We start from the raw sequence: 20,832 nt of genomic DNA on the forward strand, positions 1-20,832 counted from the left end.
CTATCTGATTGATGTTCTTCATGTTTCACTGTTGCAGTCATCACATTTGGGTTATCTGCCTGCAGGTAGCCCTCAGCCGGCCTGAATACCAGAGTCTTAGATTCCTGCGTTGGTTGCTGTCTCTTCTTCCATGACGTCAGGTCATCAGGGGCATAAAACATGCAGCCGACGCCATTACACCAGTTTTTCTTGCCGTGCGGTGCTTCTAAGCAGTTTGCAAGTGCTGGTCTGCCGACTCCTGAAATTTTTGTTTTCGGGTTTCAGAACCGAAGTCTTCAAAAAGATAAGTACCCTTGTTGGGATCTTTTTTCTTGCTCCAACTGATGTCAGTAAAAGTTAACAATTGTCTTACCTGTGGAAAGCAAATACCTCATAAAAATTTCCATTCCTACTGCATTCCTTGCTTAGGCCCAGATCACGACATTCCTCGTTGTTGGTTTTATGCCTTGTTCAACCCCTGAACTATTTATCTTTGCAGGAAATTATTTTGGTACTCGGTATCTGTACTCTGAAATGGCTTCGTTAAGCCATCCGACTTCCGATCTTCCGAAAAAACATAAGGGTAAAGAACAGAGACAGACCGCATAAGTCCACTGCAGACGATTCTTCTGTTAAGCTAGTCGCCAGTCAGCCGATACTCAGAGAGGCGCTTTCGCAGCCCCTGATACCCGCTACTTCAGATTTGTGGGCCTCTACTGAGACCCATTCGGAGTCCGGTATGCCGCCAGATGCTTCTTCGACTATGGAACCTGCGGGTGTCTCTACCTTGGATGAGTCTGGAGCCGCTGTGCAGGCACCGGCTTCTGAAGGTGTATTCAGGCCTACAGACTTGCATTTTAAACTGACGCCATCTTCTTCATCCAGGCCTAAAACTCGAACCACGCCTAGAAAACCGACGTCCAAACCGCATGCTCAGGCCCATATGCCTAAAAAACAAATGCTTAGAATGGCTGAAGACCTTATTACCTTAATTAGGGTAAGCCAGCCTTCCCCCTCTAAGAGACCTAGAATTGATTTTACTTCTGATTCTTCTGATCAGGAATCTGATATTTCTGTTCCTTCTGATTACCAGGATTTGCCCTTGTCTACCTATGAGGATTCTGATGCAGTGGTTTCCATTCCCTCTGCTTCCCCTCCAGAAGATTTTTCTTTTGGTGAAACCTTGCGCACTCTTAGGGAGCATTTCCACTGGGAAAGCCAGGATTGCTCTGACTCCAAAAAGAGGCTTAAGGAATTCTTACTCCTTCCTCAACACAGGCCTTTAGCTATCCCTTCTGTTCTGGACATTGTAGATGATGCTTTCTTGGAATCTAGCTTTCCCCAGACACCTTACCTCCAGCTCCCAGAAAACCTGACAGTTATTACAGAGTACCTGACTCTCACAAGTTCTTCTTCAAGAATCCTACTGCGGATCCAGAGACCATTTCCCATGGAACAAAAGGCATTAAGGCTACTGCTGCCAAAAATCATACCCCTTCTGATAGAAATTCTAGAACCTTGGACAGATGGGGTAAGAAGGTATACACTTCTGCTACTTTGGCCATTAGGGCTTTAAATTGGCAGTTTCATATGTTAAAGTACCAGCAGCATATTATAGGACTGCTTAAACAGAAAATTATGTTGATTCCTGACTGTGCTGAACACAGAGAATTACAGGATTTAATGCACTCTGCAGAACAAGTTGGTAAACATACTTTGCAATGTGGTTTTGACTCTTTAGAAGCATCTTGCATGGCTGCTGTCACTGGGTCTGTAGTTAGAAAGCATGCTTGGCTTAAGGAGCAAAACTTGCCAGATCATGTTAAAGCTAATTTACTGGATGCTCCCTTAAACCAAGACCACCTGTTTGGCAACAAAGCAGAAGTAGTCCTCAAAAGGATGGAGGAAAAAGCTAAATCTATGCAAACTGTTAAAGATTTCCTACAAGTACAGTCTCCCCAGATTTAGTAGGCACTGGCCTTCAAAGAATTGGTCCTTTCCAGTCTCTTCCAGGCCTTCTCAGTCCAAACACAGGAACAGCAGCCCCACCTAGGTTACAGTCTCAGGCTACGCACAGGCCTAAGCAGTGGGGGGCTCCCATTTCCAAAGCAGGGAGTAGTTAGCCACCCCTCTACGGAAAAATGGCACAATGACTTAACCTTAACCCTTCCAAGCCTGCTCAACTGCCTGCTCCCTTAGGCATGCAAAAAACTGGGAACTCATTACCCAGGACAAATGGGTTTTGAATATAGTTTCCCAAGGATACAGATTCCACTTCCACACCCTACCAACCCCAAACGGTTAGCCAGACCTACCCCCAAATCAGTGGTCGGAGGCCCAAAAGCAGGTTCTCTCTCTCCTAAGTATCAGGGCTATTCAGCCTGTCCCAGCAGAACAAAGGGGGCAAGGTTTTTATTCCAGACTTTTCCTGGTACCCAGAAAAGACAGCTCCTGGCATCCTATTCTGGAACTTTCTATTCTAAACACCTTTCTGGTAATCCCAAAATTCAAAATGATAACACTTCAACAGCTGCTTCCTATGCTAGGTAGTGGAGCCCTTCATTATCTTCCATGCAGACAGGGTTTCCCTCAGGACCAATCCTTCCTTTATGCCCAAGGTGGTGTCTAGTGTGGCTCTAAATCAATCCATTCATCTGCATACTTTTTTCACTAATCCACAAAACAAAGGAGAACGAATACTGCACTCTCTGGACGTGCACAGACAACGTAGATTTTATTTGGACAGGACTAAGCCTCTCAGAAAATCTGAACAGCTGCTAGTTGGCTTTGCTGCAGGGGCAGAGGGGAAGGCCATTTCAAAGCAAACCGTTTCTAAAATGGATAGCCCATTGCATTCATTTCTGCTACAAGCACCATGGAAAATCTACCCCACAGGGGATAAGATCACATTCCACCAGGGCTGCTGCTACCTCTACAGCCTTTCTCAGAGGAGTCCCTACCAGGGACATCCTAGAAGCTGCTACCTGGAGCTCTATACATACCTTCACCAAGCATTACCACGTGCCTATTTTTTATAAATCCAGAGCTGGTTTTGCCACTGCAGTCTTGCAAGGCTTAATAGCTGGCCCTAATGCTTTCTAACTTCCTCCTCCCTTCCTTAGCATTGGGAATCAACCCAAATGTGATGATTGCAGCAGTGAAACATGAAGAATATAGTACAGTTGTGTACACATGCCAAAAATGTAGATGTTCAAGTATATTCACTGTTGCAGTCCTGGTTAACCTCCCTCCAACCCCCTGACTTCTCCTGGCTCTACCTTTCCTTCTGGTTTGGTGTATTTAAATTTCCTGGTGTATTTGCTTTTTGATGGAGGTGTACCATAACATATACTTGCTTCCCATTATGGGGGCATCTGACATCTGGGGCAAGAAAAACTGATGTAATGGCGTCAGCTGCATGTTTTATACCCCTGACGACCTAACGCCATGGAAGAAGAGACAGCATCCGATGCAGGAATCCAAGACTCTGGTATTCAGTCCGGGTGAGGGCTACCTGCAGGCAGATAACCCATATGTGATGACTGCAACAGTGATACACTCGAACATCTACATTTATAGTAAGTGTACACAACCGTACTTTTCAAGGCTTGCTGATTTAAAAATAGTCCCAATTTGTAAATTCCTGCATACACTGTTAGTATCTCTGTGTTTTGACTGGAGTGCTTCTCAAACAATCTGGAATTATAAGGCTGATAAGTATATTCCTTGGCACTTTAACTTTTCAGAGTTCTGCATTGTCTTAATTTTTTTGCCTGACTGAATTATTTTATATATTTGCTGACTTTGCTTTTTCTCATCTGTTCTGAAACTGGTTTTGCCTGATTGAATTATTTTATGTATATGCTGACTTTGTTTGCTGATTTCTCATCTGTTCTGAAACTGGTTTTGTCCCTCCCAGCCATACTATTCTTGTGTTGTTATAGTTGGTGGCTTTGCAGTTGCCCGTCCCTACTGTAAATTTGATCTGGGACACTCCTCCCAGTCTAGTGTTTATTCTGTCTGATACAGAGAAAACATTTGAGAAGGCCAACCCACTTAGGTTCTTAACCTTGAATTATCATCTGCTCCTCCTTCCTCCCTTTGCACTTTACTAACAAAAAAAAATCTCTCTCCTTGTGATCTGACTGAGTGTGCTTCTCAGCTGAAAAGTATATTTTTGGCACATTTCGACTGTTCAGAGTTGAATTTAGTTCAGAATACATTCTGAATGAATTGCATTTATTTAAACTGTATTTGCTTTAATACTGCTACACACTCAAATGTGCTAGCTTGCATTGCACTTGAATTTTTTTAGTGCTGTTTTAGCTGCTTTCTGGAAAAAATAATTCAAAGCTTGTTTTCCTGTAACTAGTCTAGTCCAGATACACATCTGCTGTATTCAGGACTGTTGGTAAGCTTCTGAGTCTCCCAAGCCTTTCTGTGTTGGAGGGAAGCCTTCTAGCCTATCAGTGGGAGTGGTAAGGACTAGGTAGCCTATCTACCACAAGAGGAGTGGTTTCTGGCCAAGAAATTGTAGGTTATTGGCCGTTTGGGCAGTTTTTCCGTCTCTTTCAACTTTCTGGCTTAAAAACCCACATTTGAGCTTGTTTCCCTCCTTTCCTGTAACTAGTCTAGTCCAGATACAGATTTGCTGTATCCAGGACTGTTGGTTAGGTTCTGAGCAGTGCCAAAGTTTGCTTTTCAAATTTTCCCTTAGATCTGCTAGTTCTCTCCTCTCCTGCACTTTTACTAGCTTATTAGTTTAGTACTCTACCAGACTTCTTGTAGTAATTATTGTAGCACACAAAAGTGTTACCAGCACTAAACGTTCTACAAGGAAACAGCTCCAGTACTTATTATTAATGCCCACCCCTCCAGGCATGTCTAAATGTCAGTTCCCTGTGCTTTCTCCTATTAACCTGGTGAACTTGGGCATCCTGAGGCAATGTAGCAACTGGCTCATCTACACTGGCAGCCCTCTCCTCTTACCTCCCAACACTCAGACTTGGGAGAGATGCACTTATATATCCAAATTGGAAGCCATGCACTCTCCAGCCAAGACCAGAATAGCTGGTCACTTGCACCACACCACATGGAACACACAACCCTCCAGAACACACACCAGCACTGTCTTCACATAAAATCAGAAACCACACACCCACCTTTACTGAGGCTCTCAATAAAAATCTACCCAAACAGCGGAGACCTCCAAGGCAGAAATGCACTCGACCACAACACAACACTAATCATGAGACACATAGCTGCCCTAAACAGTGTACCACTCAAACAAAGCCTCTAAGGCAAAACAGCATGCCCAACACACTAGTCATAGGTGACTCGATAGTGAGGGACACTGATGTCCCACTCACTAGGCTGAATAAGGAGAAAGTAACAGCTGCCTGTCAGGCACCAGGATCCGCCACATAACGTATGCACTCAGGTCCCTCAACAGCAGGTACAAGTATGACTCTGTCATTGTACATGTGTGTGTGAATGAGCTACGACGTACTTCCCTGGACTACATGAAAAGAGACATGGAGGCACTTTTGGATTATGTAGCCCAGGTGGGTATGACCCTAGCCTGGAATAGCATCCTACCATCACCCAGAATGATACCACAGTACAAGCAGAAAATGACTGATTTCAACAATTGGCTAAGTTTCTGGTGTCATTCTAAGGGGATCCAGTATCTGTCTGCCTGGGATGACGTGATTGGCAGACCTCGATGCTTTGTCAGAGATGGCCTGCATCTGTCACCCTTGGGTTTCCAGATACTTGCTAAGGCTCTTGCCACCCCTGTAGTGCCTTTTGTAGGCGGTGTTCCAAAGACCAAATTACCACCTTAGCAGCTACAAACAAATGCAATCTGAGGGTCATGCTGCTCAATGCTAGAAGTCTAAATCTCAAAATGCAGTCGCTCGAAGCACTCATTAAAATGGAGAACATCGACATTTGTGCTGTAGCAGAGACCTCTTTCAAGGCAGTAAAAAGCACCCCTGCACTACCAGGCTGTAACTCATTCCACACCTTTTAGGCCCAGAACTTGTACCGAAGCTCCAAAGGTGGTGGTGTTTCCATATTCATAAAGGATGTGCACACCTCCAGACTGGTAGCCCAACATAATGCATTTGAGATAGTTCAGGTGCAGCTAACATTGGGTAAGACAGTGATTCAGGTCATAGCCTGCTATAAGTCCCAAACCATGTCCCAAGACTCACACTCCACATTCCTAAGCACCCTGGAGAATATTAGGGTCCAACCTAACACTCTCATACTGGGCGATTTCAACTACCCCTCCATTATCTGGGAAAACTACTCATGTACTAGTACACTTGCCCAACGCTTTCTGGAATTCATTAGTTCCAGTGCCCTAGGACAGCTCATTCTTACCCCCACTAGAGGTGGCAATATCCTTGACCTGGTCATTATTAACATGGGCGACCGTTGCTCTACACCAATAGTCAACTCCTCCCTGGTTAGATCCGACCACAAACTAATCACCTTGGAAATCCACACCCCCACCCCACCCACACAAAGGTAACCACCATGAAAAACTTCTTCAAAGCTAACTTTGGGCGCCTAAAAACAGAGGTGGCTAACTTCACGACACCCATGCAAATGGAGAATAGTTGCATGACCGCTGAGTCATACACCAATGTACTGTACAAGCACGTACACAAATGCATGGGTATCTCCATACCCAATAGAACCAAGACACTCTCCTCAAAAAAAAGGAAGCCAATCTGATAGTCCCCTTCCATAAACACTCTGCAACAGAAGGAGGAAACTGATGCAGATTAAGGTGAAGTCCCAAGACTGGAAAACTCCCTTATCAGCCGCAACAAAAGGTTGAGATCCATCATCAAATTCTCTAATGCTAGCTATGAAAACAGAATTGCAGCAGATAGTAAAGACAACCATAAGGCCTTCTATAGTTATGTAAAGAATCTCCACACCAATACCCAGATTTCCTCTGAGCTACTACACAATGGTACCTCCTATACCAAGCCAACAGATATTGCCAATATACTGGCTGACAGATTCAGTGCCAACTTTACCCCACTCACCCCCCCCCCAAAGGACCAATCACAATACCAGTAGATTGCCAGGCACCCAGTATTACTGCTGCACATGTTAAATCAGCACTGTCCAAGGTCCTCTCACGTTTGGTGTCTACTTCTCTGAAGTCCAGGCCAACACGAAGGGATTCTGGCTGACAAAGTTTGCAGACGATTGCAAGTTGGGAGCTATTATTAACTCCCCAAGTGATGTTGACATCCTACAGAAAGGTCTCATTGAGACCAACAACTGGTGCCAGAACCATGATCTTAACCTCAATGCCAAAAAATGTGTCGTCACCCCCTTTGGGAAAAATCTGGTTCCCTTGAATTACCACATCGATGGTAGTCCACTGAACACAAAAGGTGTTATAAGAGATCTAGGAACACAGGTTGACAGCAACCTCTCTTTTGACCAGCACATTGCCGCTGTGGTCAGAAAGTCCTTCTATGTGGCATATCTCATTACTAAGGATTTTGCATCCAAGAAGAAAGAGGTCATTGTCTCCCTCTACTCTTCCCTTATTAAGCCAATCATCGAGTACAATGCCCCATTTGGCATGTACCTCACTAGTCACCGGCAACAACTGGAGAGGCTACAAAAGTACCTCACAAAGAGGATACTAGGCCTTAAACATTTGTCCTGTATGGACATTGTCAAAAAAAACTCCAGCTATTTTCTGTCTCATATTGCCTACTTAGAGGCAATTTCTGCTTGACTTACAAAGCTATGTCTGAACCAGCTCTGTTAGAAATGCTACATCTAAAGAAATCCCAATCCCTCCACACCACACACTCCTCATTACCATAATCAACAGAACATGCTGGAGGGATAGGTTCATAACCCAGAGATTGCCCATGCTATGAAATAGACTTCCCATACATGTCAAGCAGAGCACCTCACTGCCCCTCTTCAAGAGGAATCTTGATGAGTGGATGGGAAATAGAAAATTCACCCCGGGGATCACTCCAGTGGCTCTACTCGACAGAGGCACTGGAACTAAGGTCAGGTGGCATGATGCCAGGTTAATCCTATGGGCTAGGCTTGTAAACACTCCAGGGCCATTAGCCAAGTACACACCTATGAACCTATGATGGAGAAGTGGTGAGGGTGTTATTTGACTGTGCTGGAAAAAATACAGTACAGGTTACATAACATGCATGCAGATACAATGGGAAAAGAAATAAATGATGTTTACAAAACTGGAGACGCTGTTATTAAATCCAAATATCAAGGCTGGAGACTAACTGGATTAAACAAAAAGAGTGAGGAAGGTAGAAGCATAAAGATGTAGGGGGTCAAAAGGCAGTTGTGGATATGATAAAGCAGATATTTAGATTTTGAATAATAAGATTATATGTATAAGAAAGAAGTAGGAAAATATATTTTAAATGTGATAAAAGAAAGCAGATGCACAGATTTTCGATAATGCAGATTATGCATTTGTGTACAAGAAACAACAGATTGTGTACTGTATAGTTGTATAAAGATGAATAACGGTAAGTGGTAGCTAATTTTTTTTTTTTTGGATCATGAAGCTATTAATGTTGAATTTAATATCAAAGGAAGCGTATTTCTAGGTATGTGATTTTTAAAGTTGAATGAAGAGTTTACAAAAAAGGAAAAGAGTCAGTGAATGTTTTAAACTGTTATAGTAGGCCTGTGTGCAAGTAAGGATTTGCTATAACTCAGGGAAGCTTGTTGGGCAGGTTATAAGAAGTAATTGGAATGGTTGAATTTTTATCAGCAGAAAAAAATTAATTTAAGCAGGAAAAAGGCTGTATGGACTATGTAGGAGATTTCATAACAGTTTAGAGAAAATTTATAGATTAGAGAGAAAAAGCTGAGAAAGTGCTCGTGAACCAGTTAAACAAACAGCATGATAGTGTTACAATGTGTATTGAAGAGCATTTATAACAAATATGTGGATGAAGACTGAAGGTGAACTTATTTAAGATGAGAGGGTTAAAAGGCTTTAGAAATCACAAAAAATAAGAGAGATAAATATATTACAGTAAAAGAAATAGTAAAGAATGTGAATAGAAAATTACACCTGGAATAGATGGTGTTGATCAAATCATTTTATTTTGAAAGAGTTGTGGGAGTCAAAAATATAGGACAAGAGTTATATAAAAGAACTAAAAACTGTTGCCTTTTGCTGTATCAAACAAACTTCAGGATTATAACTAAGGTATTAAAGACCAGAGTAATAAAGTCTTTTACAAGAAATTTTGGAAGAAAAAAGTTTGTGGAGTAGAGAAAGGATAGTAGCTAGAAAGTGTGCCGCTATTATTAGTGAAAGTAGTATTTGAGATCTTGGAAACAAATAGGATAAGTAGTTTTCCCACAACAAAATCTTTTGAAAATGTGGGATTTAGGCACATGTTAACATTATCAGAAATTTATGGTTTTGGAGGAAAATCCAAGTGTTTTGTTAAGACTGTGTAGTAAGTGGAAGTGAGTAGCTGTATTGGGAAGTAAAATGCAAAGGAAAAGTGGTGTCAGACAAGGACATACTCTGAGACCTACTTTATTTAAGTTGACGAATGCAGTGGTGGCAAAGCTGAAAATGCTGATTGAAGGGTAAAAACAGACCCCAAAGGAGAGATGTAAATTGCCAGTTCGGGTCACATGTTCAGCTGATGTCATTTTGATTTTGAAGGAAGAGAAATGTGTGGGTTTTGTTTTACATATTCTAAATTATACCGTTTTTCAATAAGGCTAGGGCTAAACATTAGTAAGTGTAAAAGATATGGTGGATTACTGAGGTGTACAAATAAGTACTTTTCAAAAATGTGATTTGAAATTTTGAGAATTCAGTTTTATGACAGAGGTTGCAGCTGGGGAGTAGAAAGGGATACTAGATTTAAAGAGTATAGCTAGATGTAAAAAACATAGGTGTACTTAGTAAAATCAGGAAGAATTTTTAAAGCTGGAGTGTAACCCATTGAGTAACTTGTAAAATCAGGAAGAATTTTTAAAGCTGGAGTGTAACCCGTTCAGTAACTTGTAAGCAGTAGTGATGTTAATTAAAGAAGGTCTGATTCAGAAGGTTGTTTTAGAGCAGTTTGGGGAAAACTTACTGTTCGTAATCATCATTTTACATTATTTATGCTCTTCCAACAATGCATAAGGATATTAGTAATACTATTAATAGGCCCATTTTATCTCAAGTAGGGGATCCTTCAGAAAGATTGGTACAGTGGTGAATATTCTTTTGAAGCCTTGAGTCCTTCAGTTGTCATCTTAAGTATGGAATAATATGCATTTTTCCACAGATTAGGCAAATTATATGTCAGGAATCGGACGTTTGCAACTGTGAATGCAAATGTTCTTTGTTCTTCTATATGCCATGATTTGGGCATGGATTCAGTGGTGTGTTTTTTGAGGGATGTTGAAGGACTTCCCAACATACCTCAGTAAGTGAAGTTTTCTTTGTTTGATGATTGCTTTTCTTTTGATGGCTTTTTTTATAGGCAGGTTTATGGCACAGGTGTGGGTGCTAAATTTACTCCCAGGTATGGCAACCTGTTTATGAGGAAGGTTTAAAGAAGTTAATATGTATGGGGATCTTTATTTTGAAAATAATGTTTCTTGTAAGGGATATATTGATCTTTTTTCCATAATTAAGGGGATCCCAGAATTATTTGGTGAATTTATGAATCAGATACAAAATAATGACTTTGGTTTAAATTTTAATTTACAAAAGAACTATGCAGTGTTGTCTTATAGGTTCATAGGTAAGTACTAGGCTAGCTGCCCTTGCGAGTCACTTTAAGCCTAGACAGTTTCCATTTTTGTGCTCGAAATAACCTATCCCATTTGGTTATAGAGTGGCATTACCCTTCCCATGGTTGATTATTATATAGTACCCCTAATGAGAATAACTGGGATCATGTCATAGATAATTTGAGGGGACCCATACATGGAGCAAAGCATTTAGGAGCTGCATCTGTCTGTTAGAAGTACAGGAAGCAGTCCTGTGGTAAATTTTCTGTTTCCAATTCATTGATCTAAGTTGCGCTTCAAAATTGGACAATGATGAGCTTTGTTTTATGTTGAAGGGGAGTTTGTTCCATAACAGCTGTAGCCTCTGCAAAATATACCAGTCCCTCCATTCTGATCTCTTGATATTGCAGATGAGGTTTAGATCCCTAGACTGAGAATTTCTGCTGCCATTTGACTTGCTGATATGCAGTAAATCTATCAGTAATGGGTCGGAAAATGCCTTCTATGCCCGACACGTGTCACATCTTAGCAACCTGTAAGATACCAAGTATAGTGACAGGGTTTTGAATTGGTCCATGTAGGAAATGTTGTTTAGGCCTTGTGTCCTTTTAATAAGGTGTCTCTATGGGCATTCCAGTTGTTGCGTGTGTCTGGACAGGTACATGACAAAGGGGTCATTGTATTCAATGATCAGCCTAATGGTGGTGAGTAAAGGGGATAATGACATCCCTAGATCTAGAGACAGTCCCTTTATTTGTAAGCTGTGCAGTGTAGAAGGACTTTTTTACAGCATTAGCCACATGTTGGTCAAACGTTAGGTCATTGTTCATATAAGTTCTCAAATCCCGAACAACTGGGTCAACTCTTAGGGTTTTATTGTCAATGTGGTGGTTCCCTAGGGTCGATGACATCCAAAAGGATGCAATAATGCACTTTTTGGCATTTAGTTTCAGACCATGATTTTGACATCAGTAATTTATTTGAGACAAACCTTTCCTACAGGATGGTCACGTATTTTAGGGGGATTAAATGACTGCTGCTAGCTTGCAGTCATCTGCAAACCTAATCAGCCAGAGCCCTTTGGAATTGGCTTTTATTTCATAAAAGTAGATGCAAAATAGGAGAGGTCCCAGCACAGAACCCTGCTGGACTTCATGGGGTTAATCATCTTTTTATTGAGGTAACTTTCCCTGTTTTTGTAGTCTGCATTCTATCTTGGAGCCAGCTGGCAATCCATCGGCTAACATAGGGGTTTATTCCCAGTTTATTTAGTTTTTCTACTGTGCCGAATCCAAACTGAGACAGGTCTAGTCTTTGGAAATTCCCTTTTTCCTGATTAATTTCATGATGTGTCTTTCCATGATTTTGCATATGAGGCTCGTCAGACTTATAGTCTATAATTGTTTGGGTCTGTTGTAGGTCCTTCCTTTATGCAGGGGAACGGCTGTAGCTGTTTTCCATTTGCTCGTTAAAAAACCTATATGGAAGCTGAAATTGAACAGTGTTAGGGGTGTGACTGAATTATGCTTCATGGTGTTTAAGATGCTTCCAGGGATATTGTCAGGAACCACTGATGCAGTATTTTTAGCTTTTGATATCACTTTTAGAACTTGGTGTATATCTTGAGGTACAGATAGAGGGGAGATAGGGTACATTTACAGCTATATTTATCAGCCAGTAGGTTAACTATATCTTCAGCCATTGCTGCAGTGTGCTTTTGAGATTAAGAACATAACTAAAAAAATGCCTTGTGATTGTCTTTGGCTTGAGTAGCTCTTTTAATCTAAAAGTTAGCTTTATTGGATTTTATTAAGCTCCTGAGTTGTTTATTTCAGTGACAAGGGCTGTAACATTCTGGGAATTACTCTTCTTGCTTTTGGTCAAATTTCTATTCCTTCTGTTATAAAGCTTGTTTATATTATGGTTCCAGTATGTGGATTTGTTTTGTGGTTTGCCTGCACTTGTTCCTATGGGGTACAGCTGCATCTGTGCAGCTGTTTACGTGTACATTTCTGCATATTCATTGGAGTTATCTGGGTTTGGTGGGGATTTGAAGGTTGCCAATATATCATTTAGGAGTATGTAGTTTGTCTTAAAGAAATTTTTAAAGGTACCTTGGGTGGAAGGGATCAATGGTTTCGGTTTTATTTCAAAGGAGACAGCTTTATGGCCAGAACTAACAAGTGGTGAAAGGTACACAATGGATGGTGCATGATGCTCACATATTAGAAAGGACAAGATCCAATATGTTATTCCCCCTAGTGGGTACTCTGATTAATTGTTCCAGAGCATTTGCATTGACAAAGTCCAGAAATCTCTTTGCTTGCTCATTAGTGGTAGTGTAGGTTTCTCAGTCTATGATTGGATAGTTTAGATCCTAGGAAAATGGTATTGGGTGTAATATTGAGTAATTCTGGTTCCTGTAGATAGGCATCGTGGCTTTGTCTTTTCAGCCTGGGTTCAAACTGTGGGTTATTGGATCTGACTCGGATCAGATGCTGGCCAGTTTCCAAGACTTCAGCTCACTGAACACTGCCTCCTGTTCCTATAACCTCCTGCTTCACTAGAACGTCCCCAGATCTAGTTTGCCACTTTTCCAAAGAGCAGCTTGGTCATTCTATTCTTCTGTGCATCTTTTCTGGCCAGAGTTTAATTGCTCCTCTACCTTCATTGTTGATATTGGAGATAGTGTACTGTGTGTGTGTAGTTAGTGATAAGGTTTTTTGGTCTTGTAGTGTTGTTAGCTAGCTAGTTAGAGTAGGTTAGTCTCCTTTTGGGAATTGTGTAGTGTGGTATCATTTGCTGTATTTAGTGAGTCGTTTATGTTTCATGGATAAAGGGTTCAAAAAGTGTCTCCCTTGCAGTCATAAGCTTCCCTTCCAGGATGTTTATGGCCTTTGCATGCACTGCTCACCTGGTGTCTCCTTGTACTATTTGTGAGGGCTTTGTGCCAAGCTCATCCGTAAGGGTCTTCATCTTCCTTTGGGGGACCCTTCATCAGCCTCCTCCAGCAAGGGTGAAAAGTCAGATCACAAACAAAGGATGCCAAATCTACTAAAGGAAACTCTAAGGGGTTGGCCCCATCTTTTGCTTCAGATTCTGGCTAGGCAGATCCAAAAGTCTCAAGACTTTCAGATCCCCCAGCAGCCTCAGCTCACCATTGACCCAGACACCTTGGAACCGATTGCCTTCAGGGCCAATGTCTCAGAGTTGATCCCTTCTGCTCCACTGTCTTGGAGCCAATCTTTTTCAACTCCTCTACCTTGGAGTTATTCCCCTTCAGCTCTGGTCGCCGGCAAGGCACCATTCCCAACCATTAGTGTTCTGAGCTGTTTCTTGGTAAGGGGGGGGGGGGTCCTTCAGGATGGGCTTTCTCCCTCTGTGTCACAGAAGTTTTCTCCCGATCCTTCCCTTTGCCCGATCCATTGCCCAGATGGCAATCTTCCAAAGCCCATCCTTTCTCCAGGCATAGATGGAGTTCGGCTTCATCCATTTGGCTCTAAGCCTTCACCCAGATGTTCGGCTCCAATCTGTTGGTTTCCTCCCTTTTGGCCCTACTGATCTGAGATGTTTGGAACTGGTCCCCTTCCATTCTTTAGGATCAGAGCCAGTGTTCTGGCCAATTTCAACTCCGATCCTGACCTTGATCTCCTCAACCCCAAGGGTGCCGGAGGCAGGTCGACCCCTAAAGCCAACAGGTTGAGGCAGGGGTCTAAGGATCAGGTTTGACAACCCCAGTATCAGGGTTGTCCCTCCTGCTGTGGGGTTTCTGCCTTTGATAATTCATTCCTGGTCTCTGTGTCAGGACAGGGAAGAGCAGCTCTAGACTCTAGTACATCCTTGGGGTGTGCAGACCCTTGGTCTGCCAAGTCATGGTGGATCACCTCTGCCTCTACTTTCAACATCATGGAGAGGATATTCTTCTGTCAGGAGTAGGAATGGTCTAGCTCAACTGGTGCCCCTCTTTCCACGTCCATGCCTGTGACTGCTCCTCAGCTTGCTCTGGGACAGCCTGCTCCTGTTGTTCTCCAAGCTGCCCCCACAGGAGGGACCCTGGCTTCTTCCTTTTCCCTTCCTGAGTCTTCGGGGTGAGAAGTCTATGTTAAGAGGTGCTGCAAGAGGGAACACCAGGACTAACCTCAGGAGCCCTCACTGAGGTTACAGACCTTGAAGAACAAGAAAGGTCCCCCAAATACCCTCGTGAAGGCACCTCTTTCAGCAATCATTTCGAACTCTTTCACCAGATGGGGGCTGAACTGCCAAAGTCCCTTCAACAGAGGAGTCTGTGTTTTGGAGGCCTTTGAGGTGTGGGGGCCTATCCACATTCTAGGTGGTCCACCCTCTGGCAGAACTTGAGTTGGTGTCCCAGAGTGGGTGGAAGGAGCCCAATATGGTGGAACTGATCCCACAAAAACCTGACAAGATACACCCCCCCCTCCCCCCGCCCAAGGATCTGCTGCACTGGAGTAAGAGGCCTGCCATGGATGCTATTGTGGTGGCATCAGCCACCATAAAGGATATTTCGGAAGAGAGTTCCTCTGTCCTTCTCCCTAATAGAGAGTCTCAGGTTCTTGGGGAAGCATGCTTTTATGCCTTGGCCACATTTGCATTAATAGCATTAAATTATCGAGCTTACTTGACCAGGATTCTGTGGGACATTGTGTAAGAAATATCAAGAGCAGTGAAGATAAATAAAACAGAAAGTTTTGTAAGATGTGACATAGGCTCAAATGTATAGGAAACAACTGTATAAAAGATCAACCTGCTAAACAGTGTCTGTGCATGTAACACAAAAGCTGGAACTAGATACTTAATGAAAAAGCTGTTACAAATGAAAGGTGGGAATAATAACTTTGTTAATATAATGATGCTTTCTCTATTATCCATAAATGTTAATGGTCTCAAAAAGAAAGAGTAGTGAACTATATTAAAAATATAGAGTGCAATGAGCTATGCTACAGGAGCTGCATTTGGAAAGAAATGAACATGTGAATTTAATAAAGAAAGGTTTTCAGGATGGTTATTCAGTGGAATACTTTGGACAAAGGAAAAGAGGAGTACTTACATTAATTGCAAGAGGAGCTCCAGTAGTGATGAGGATAAAAAGATAATATTAGATATGTAGTACTAAGGGGGCTACTGGGTACTGGAGAAAGTAGGAGGATTATGCTGACATGTATTTATATTCCACCTAATGTGCTGTAATAGAATTTAAGAAAATTCTGGGAGAAATCTGTTTTCAGCAGGGAATATTACTTGCAGGTGGGAAGCGGAATTTGATTTGCTGCATTGAAGATGTGCCTGGGGGCCCAGTTTTCTTTTTCGAGGTGGACTGGTCATGCCAGTACTGTATGCAAGAACAGGGTGGATGAGTTGCTTTACAGGTTGAGATTTATTTCTGGATGTCAAAGAAGTTTTTGAGTATTATCTTCAGATGTTTGCAGCATGTTGAAAGGATTATAAGAGGTTGTCTCACATCTGTATCTGACAGATTGTTTTTAAATATTAGAAAAGAAGTGTTAGTTTGAGATCACTGCAGATGGATTGAGTAGTATACAGTAGCCTAAAGGGATCCCAATCTTAATTTATTCGGAGAAGTTTTGGGATTAAACACATTACTTAATCTCCCTTACATGTCTAGACAGTGGTTTTGTCCTGTGAAACAAATAACTTGCAGTTGTTTTACATATAGAATTTTGGGATAACTAATTCTGTTGTTAGCTGTAGGTGTGGGGATTATAAACATTTACTGTATGTGATTGTGATGTGCAACGTGAATGTCCTTGAATATAGAAAACTGTGAGATACTCCTGATAGTATCTCACTGATAAATTTAAATGGGGATTCTCTTGTTTGGTTCAGGAAAATGCAGATTTGAACACAGGCTTTGGATTGGTTGTAGCAAGATGCAGGTTATTCTATTTGGAGCTTCTTTTGGAAAGCTGGTTAGCTGTAGATGCCACACAGAACACAAAAAGAAGTGTTCTACCACTAAACATAGATACATGTTGTGAGTAACAGTGCTGAAGGTTAGTCTTGTAGTATGCTGTAGTTTGGAGTCAAAAAGTAATCGATAATGCTTTTTTCTGTTGTGAATAGGGACTTGTTATCTTCTTATTCCACTGCATTTTTAACAAAGAAGTTCGAAAGCACTTGAAGAACACTTTCTCTGGAAAGAAAGCCCATGTGGATGAGACACTGATGACCAGAACATCTTTATTAACTGTAAGTTGTGATTTTTATTACAAAATGTATCTTGCAATCCCTGTGCAGGTATTACACTGATGAGGAAAGTTCAAAACTAGTAGTAACAGTAGTAAAAAGGCAAATCTGTCTTGTGGAGAGGACTTAGCATGATATTTGGATTTCTTTTTTGTTCTGTGGTTTTGTTTGTGCAGTGTTAGGATGTTAGAAACTGGATTTTTGGAAGGTACGCATTTTCTTTGCTCTAAATCTGTATCTCACAGCAACAGTTACAAACTGAGTAGTATTTACTTGGAGTTGCTAATTCCAGGTTGATCTAGACAGTTCAAAATAGTAAAACTGCATCACAAGCTGATCACTCTCCATTTGGAACTTGAAGTTCAGGCGGAACCTCACTGTTTCATGTTGAAATATGTTTACTAGTGTTATCTTCTTTAAAGAAGACAGTTTTTCTAGTTTTTGTATCTAAATTTATAAACAGATGCTGAAAATGTAGTCAAAAGTTATGTAGTTTACATAACAAAATTACTTCTGGCATCTGTTTTGTGTTATAGAAGGTTGTTTCAAAAAGGTGTACAGAACTATATGCTGCATGATTAGATTTTTCTTTTAATTAGCCATACCAAAGTTAGTTGAAAGTCATTACCTAACAAGAGACCACTGTACATCCTAAATAACAAGTTTTCTTTTCTTTTCTAGCGCTCTTTGAACTGTAACAATACATATACAGAAGAGCCAAATTTATATCGCACAACAATTGGTGAATCTACAGCTTCCCTCGAGAGCACAGTCAGGTCAGCTAAGAGCCACAGTAGCTACCTTGCTTATATTCTCAGGTAATCTGGTGCTGGGTGCATGGCCGTTTCATTCCACTTTGCGGTTTGTTAATTTTAATATATTTTATTCATAACAAATCTTTTTTTTTTTCTGGTCTTTTTGAAGACACTTCATTTGCTGCATGTGCTTAATAATACAGTTGAAATGGGTGTGGCTGTAAATTTTTTCTTCTTATCTGTCAGTGTTTGACTTGCATGAGCATCACTGGCTGCCTTCAGAGACCTGCTTAAGCTATGCAGTGTGGTTATATGGCATCAGGGGCATGTCATAGCTTTACAGTGCATGGACCGATTCATTTTTTCCACAAATGTCATGCAGTCTAGTCAGATGATTCAGGAAAGAGAAGGTGAGGAGAGGAAGGTATTTTGTGGCATGTTTCACTTTTAACTGCTCTAGGACTGGAATAGTTAATATGAATTTGACACTGAAGGGCCTGACTAGCTAATATGAGAGCAACTTGATCCCACCCCTATTTATTACTGAACATGGTTGATTTACACGGTCTACTAATACAGTTTTGGAACTTAGGAAGGTTTTAGAGTACAGATAAAAACAACTTTCAAAATTTACACCATGTAGAAAGACCCTTTAAGTGTCTGTAGTGTGAAGCATTGTCTGGGTTTTTTGTCTTTCATCACCAAAAGTACATTAAATCCAGACTATCTTGCCTTTGCATACCTGGTGGTGTATATTACTGCTGCCAAAGTAAAACTTTTAACTCCATCCTCTCCCAGCCTGACCAGCATTTAAATAAAATCTCCCTGAAAAGATCAGCCATTTTTGAAAGATAAGTTGCCCGATTTTGCAGCATAGTTTTTTTTCGATGTAGAAAGTATTTCACTTCATACAAGAACATCAGCGTCTGTTTGATTGGCTTCCTTTTTATTGTCAACTGCAACAGAAAAAAAGATTATTAAATGACACCTGTGCAGTCTTGTTGAAACTGGACTGGACTGGACTGGATTGTTTTTGAGATGGGAGCAAGCCTAGGAACCAGAGGGGGTTATACCTGTCTTCATTTTGTGTTAAAAGTAATGGAGAATATTCACTGATGAAACAGTTGTTAATTTTTTTAGAGATGGAGCAGCACAGAAACTTAGTGGGTCATCTAGTCAAGCAAAGGTTAGTCATACGGAATGTGACTCTTCCATTTTCCTGAAGAAACCAACAAAGTCTAAAGGTAAGACTCTTCAGCTATGACATGATGGGAATTATCAACTGTTTTTTATTTGTGGATTCTTAATGAAGCTGTTAACCAACATTTGCTTACTTAGTAATCTGCTTTTCTCTTTATAAGTTAAAACGCAGAGTGCTTTCACATTTAAGTTAGATAAGTTGAAGGAATGCCATTCATTCAATAGCATTCCATTCCCAAATATTCAATATATATTGCATTATTAACAATTAATGATAACGAATGCAAGATGAAACAGTATAGCAATAACCCACGCCTGGGTGTGGGTAATGCTGGATTTACCCATGGTTGGCGTGGTTTGGTCCCGAGGGCGAAGCCCGAGGGACCAAACAAAGCCAACCATGGGTAAATCCAGCATTACCCACACCCAGAAGTGGTTATTATATTAATGACATTATTTAAGAAAAGAAATAATTACTTTTCTTAAATAATGGCATTGTATAATGCCTGTTTACTGCCCTTCCGCAGCTGTCTGGTATTCTGCGGCAGTTCTGATGTACTGCGCATGCCTACGCAGTACATCAGAGTTGGGCAAAAGCAACGGAGAACGCAAGATCTCCGTTGCTTTTACTGTTCGCTATGTTAAATGGGTTTAACATAGCGAGACAGCTTTAAAATAAGCAACGGAGATCTCCGTTGCTTATTGTAAAGCTGTCTCGCTATGTTAAACCCATTTAACATAGCGAATAAAGCAACGGAGATCTTGCGATCTCCGTTGCTTTTAAAACTGTTCGCTATGTTAAATGGGTTTAACATAGCGAGACAGCTTTAAAATAAGCAACGGATATCTCCGTTGCTTATTTTAAAGCTGTCTCGCTATGTTAAACCCATTTAATATAGCGAGACAGCTTTAAAAAAAAAAAGCAATGGAGATCGCAAGATCTCCGTTGCTTTTTACACACTGTGTCGCTATGTTAAAGGAGTTTAACATAGCGAGACAGCTTTAAAAAAAGCAACGGAGATCTCCGTTGCTTTTTTTGAACCTGTCTCACTATGTTAAACTCTTTTAACATAGCGAGACAGTGTTTTATACTAACGGAAAAAGTCCGGGCGACCGGACCCTTTTCCTTTAGTATATTGAGGGATTTACAACGGGCACGCTAGTTGAGCTGGCCAATCAGCGTGCACGTTTTAGGGGAGGAATTGTATAATATGTAATAATTCAGAAGGATAAAGTGTTAGCAGCCCACATTCATCTTTATTGCCTGTAAGATCATAATGCTGTTGGTTCTGTTCCTGCAGCAGTTCATTTTTCCAGTTATGACACTACAGTACTGGATTGGAGGATACTGTGATCTTGAGGTGCTGTCCTTTAGATGAAAGAACTTACCAGAGAAAACAAAGCAGCAGAATCTCCCCAATGTCCTGATGAACCTTTCCCCATCTGTGCAAATGCCACCTTGAATACTCCCTAAAAGTAGGCCACAAGTCTAGTGGGACTAACCCAGTCAAAATAAGTTAATAAATAACTACACACCATGCGTACATGGTGAGTATCAACCATGACATAATTAAAACAAATCAGATTCCTCATTTACCTACCGTGTGACATTAAGCAAGTCATCAGATGTTGCTCCAGGGTTGTCCCTGAAAAAGGTACTGTGTCTCCAGTGAGCCTACCTGGTTAAGAAATGGATATTGTTGTTGTTGTTATTACTATTAATAATAATAATAATAATAATAATAATAATATATTCTAGGTGGGATCAGCAGGAGAAGGTGTTTTTTTTTTTATTATATCCTGGTTGAGGTCACAGCTAATCTCTCCTACAATCTGCACATTTATTATTGAGACCCCCCCCCCATACTATGTACCACCAACAGTGAGA

The 20,832-nt window shown here is 41.2% G+C and overlaps 1 protein-coding gene across 1 annotated transcript in view; it reads left to right on the plus strand.

Annotated features, from left to right (window-relative positions):
* CELSR1 (cadherin EGF LAG seven-pass G-type receptor 1) overlaps window positions 1-20,832 on the plus strand; it is a 2,549,932-nt gene that overhangs the window by 2,469,872 nt on the left and 59,228 nt on the right. Inside the window, exons 29-31 of the mRNA XM_044088384.1 lie at window positions 16,867-16,992; window positions 17,671-17,807; window positions 18,885-18,988. Of these exons, the coding sequence (XP_043944319.1) occupies window positions 16,867-16,992; window positions 17,671-17,807; window positions 18,885-18,988 (367 nt within the window). The remainder of the gene's footprint in view (window positions 1-16,866; window positions 16,993-17,670; window positions 17,808-18,884; window positions 18,989-20,832) is intronic.

This window comes from Protopterus annectens, chromosome 11.part0 (genome assembly GCF_019279795.1).
Source record: "Protopterus annectens isolate FY-2018-M chromosome 11.part0, PAN1.0, whole genome shotgun sequence".
NCBI lineage: Eukaryota > Metazoa > Chordata > Ceratodontiformes > Protopteridae > Protopterus > Protopterus annectens.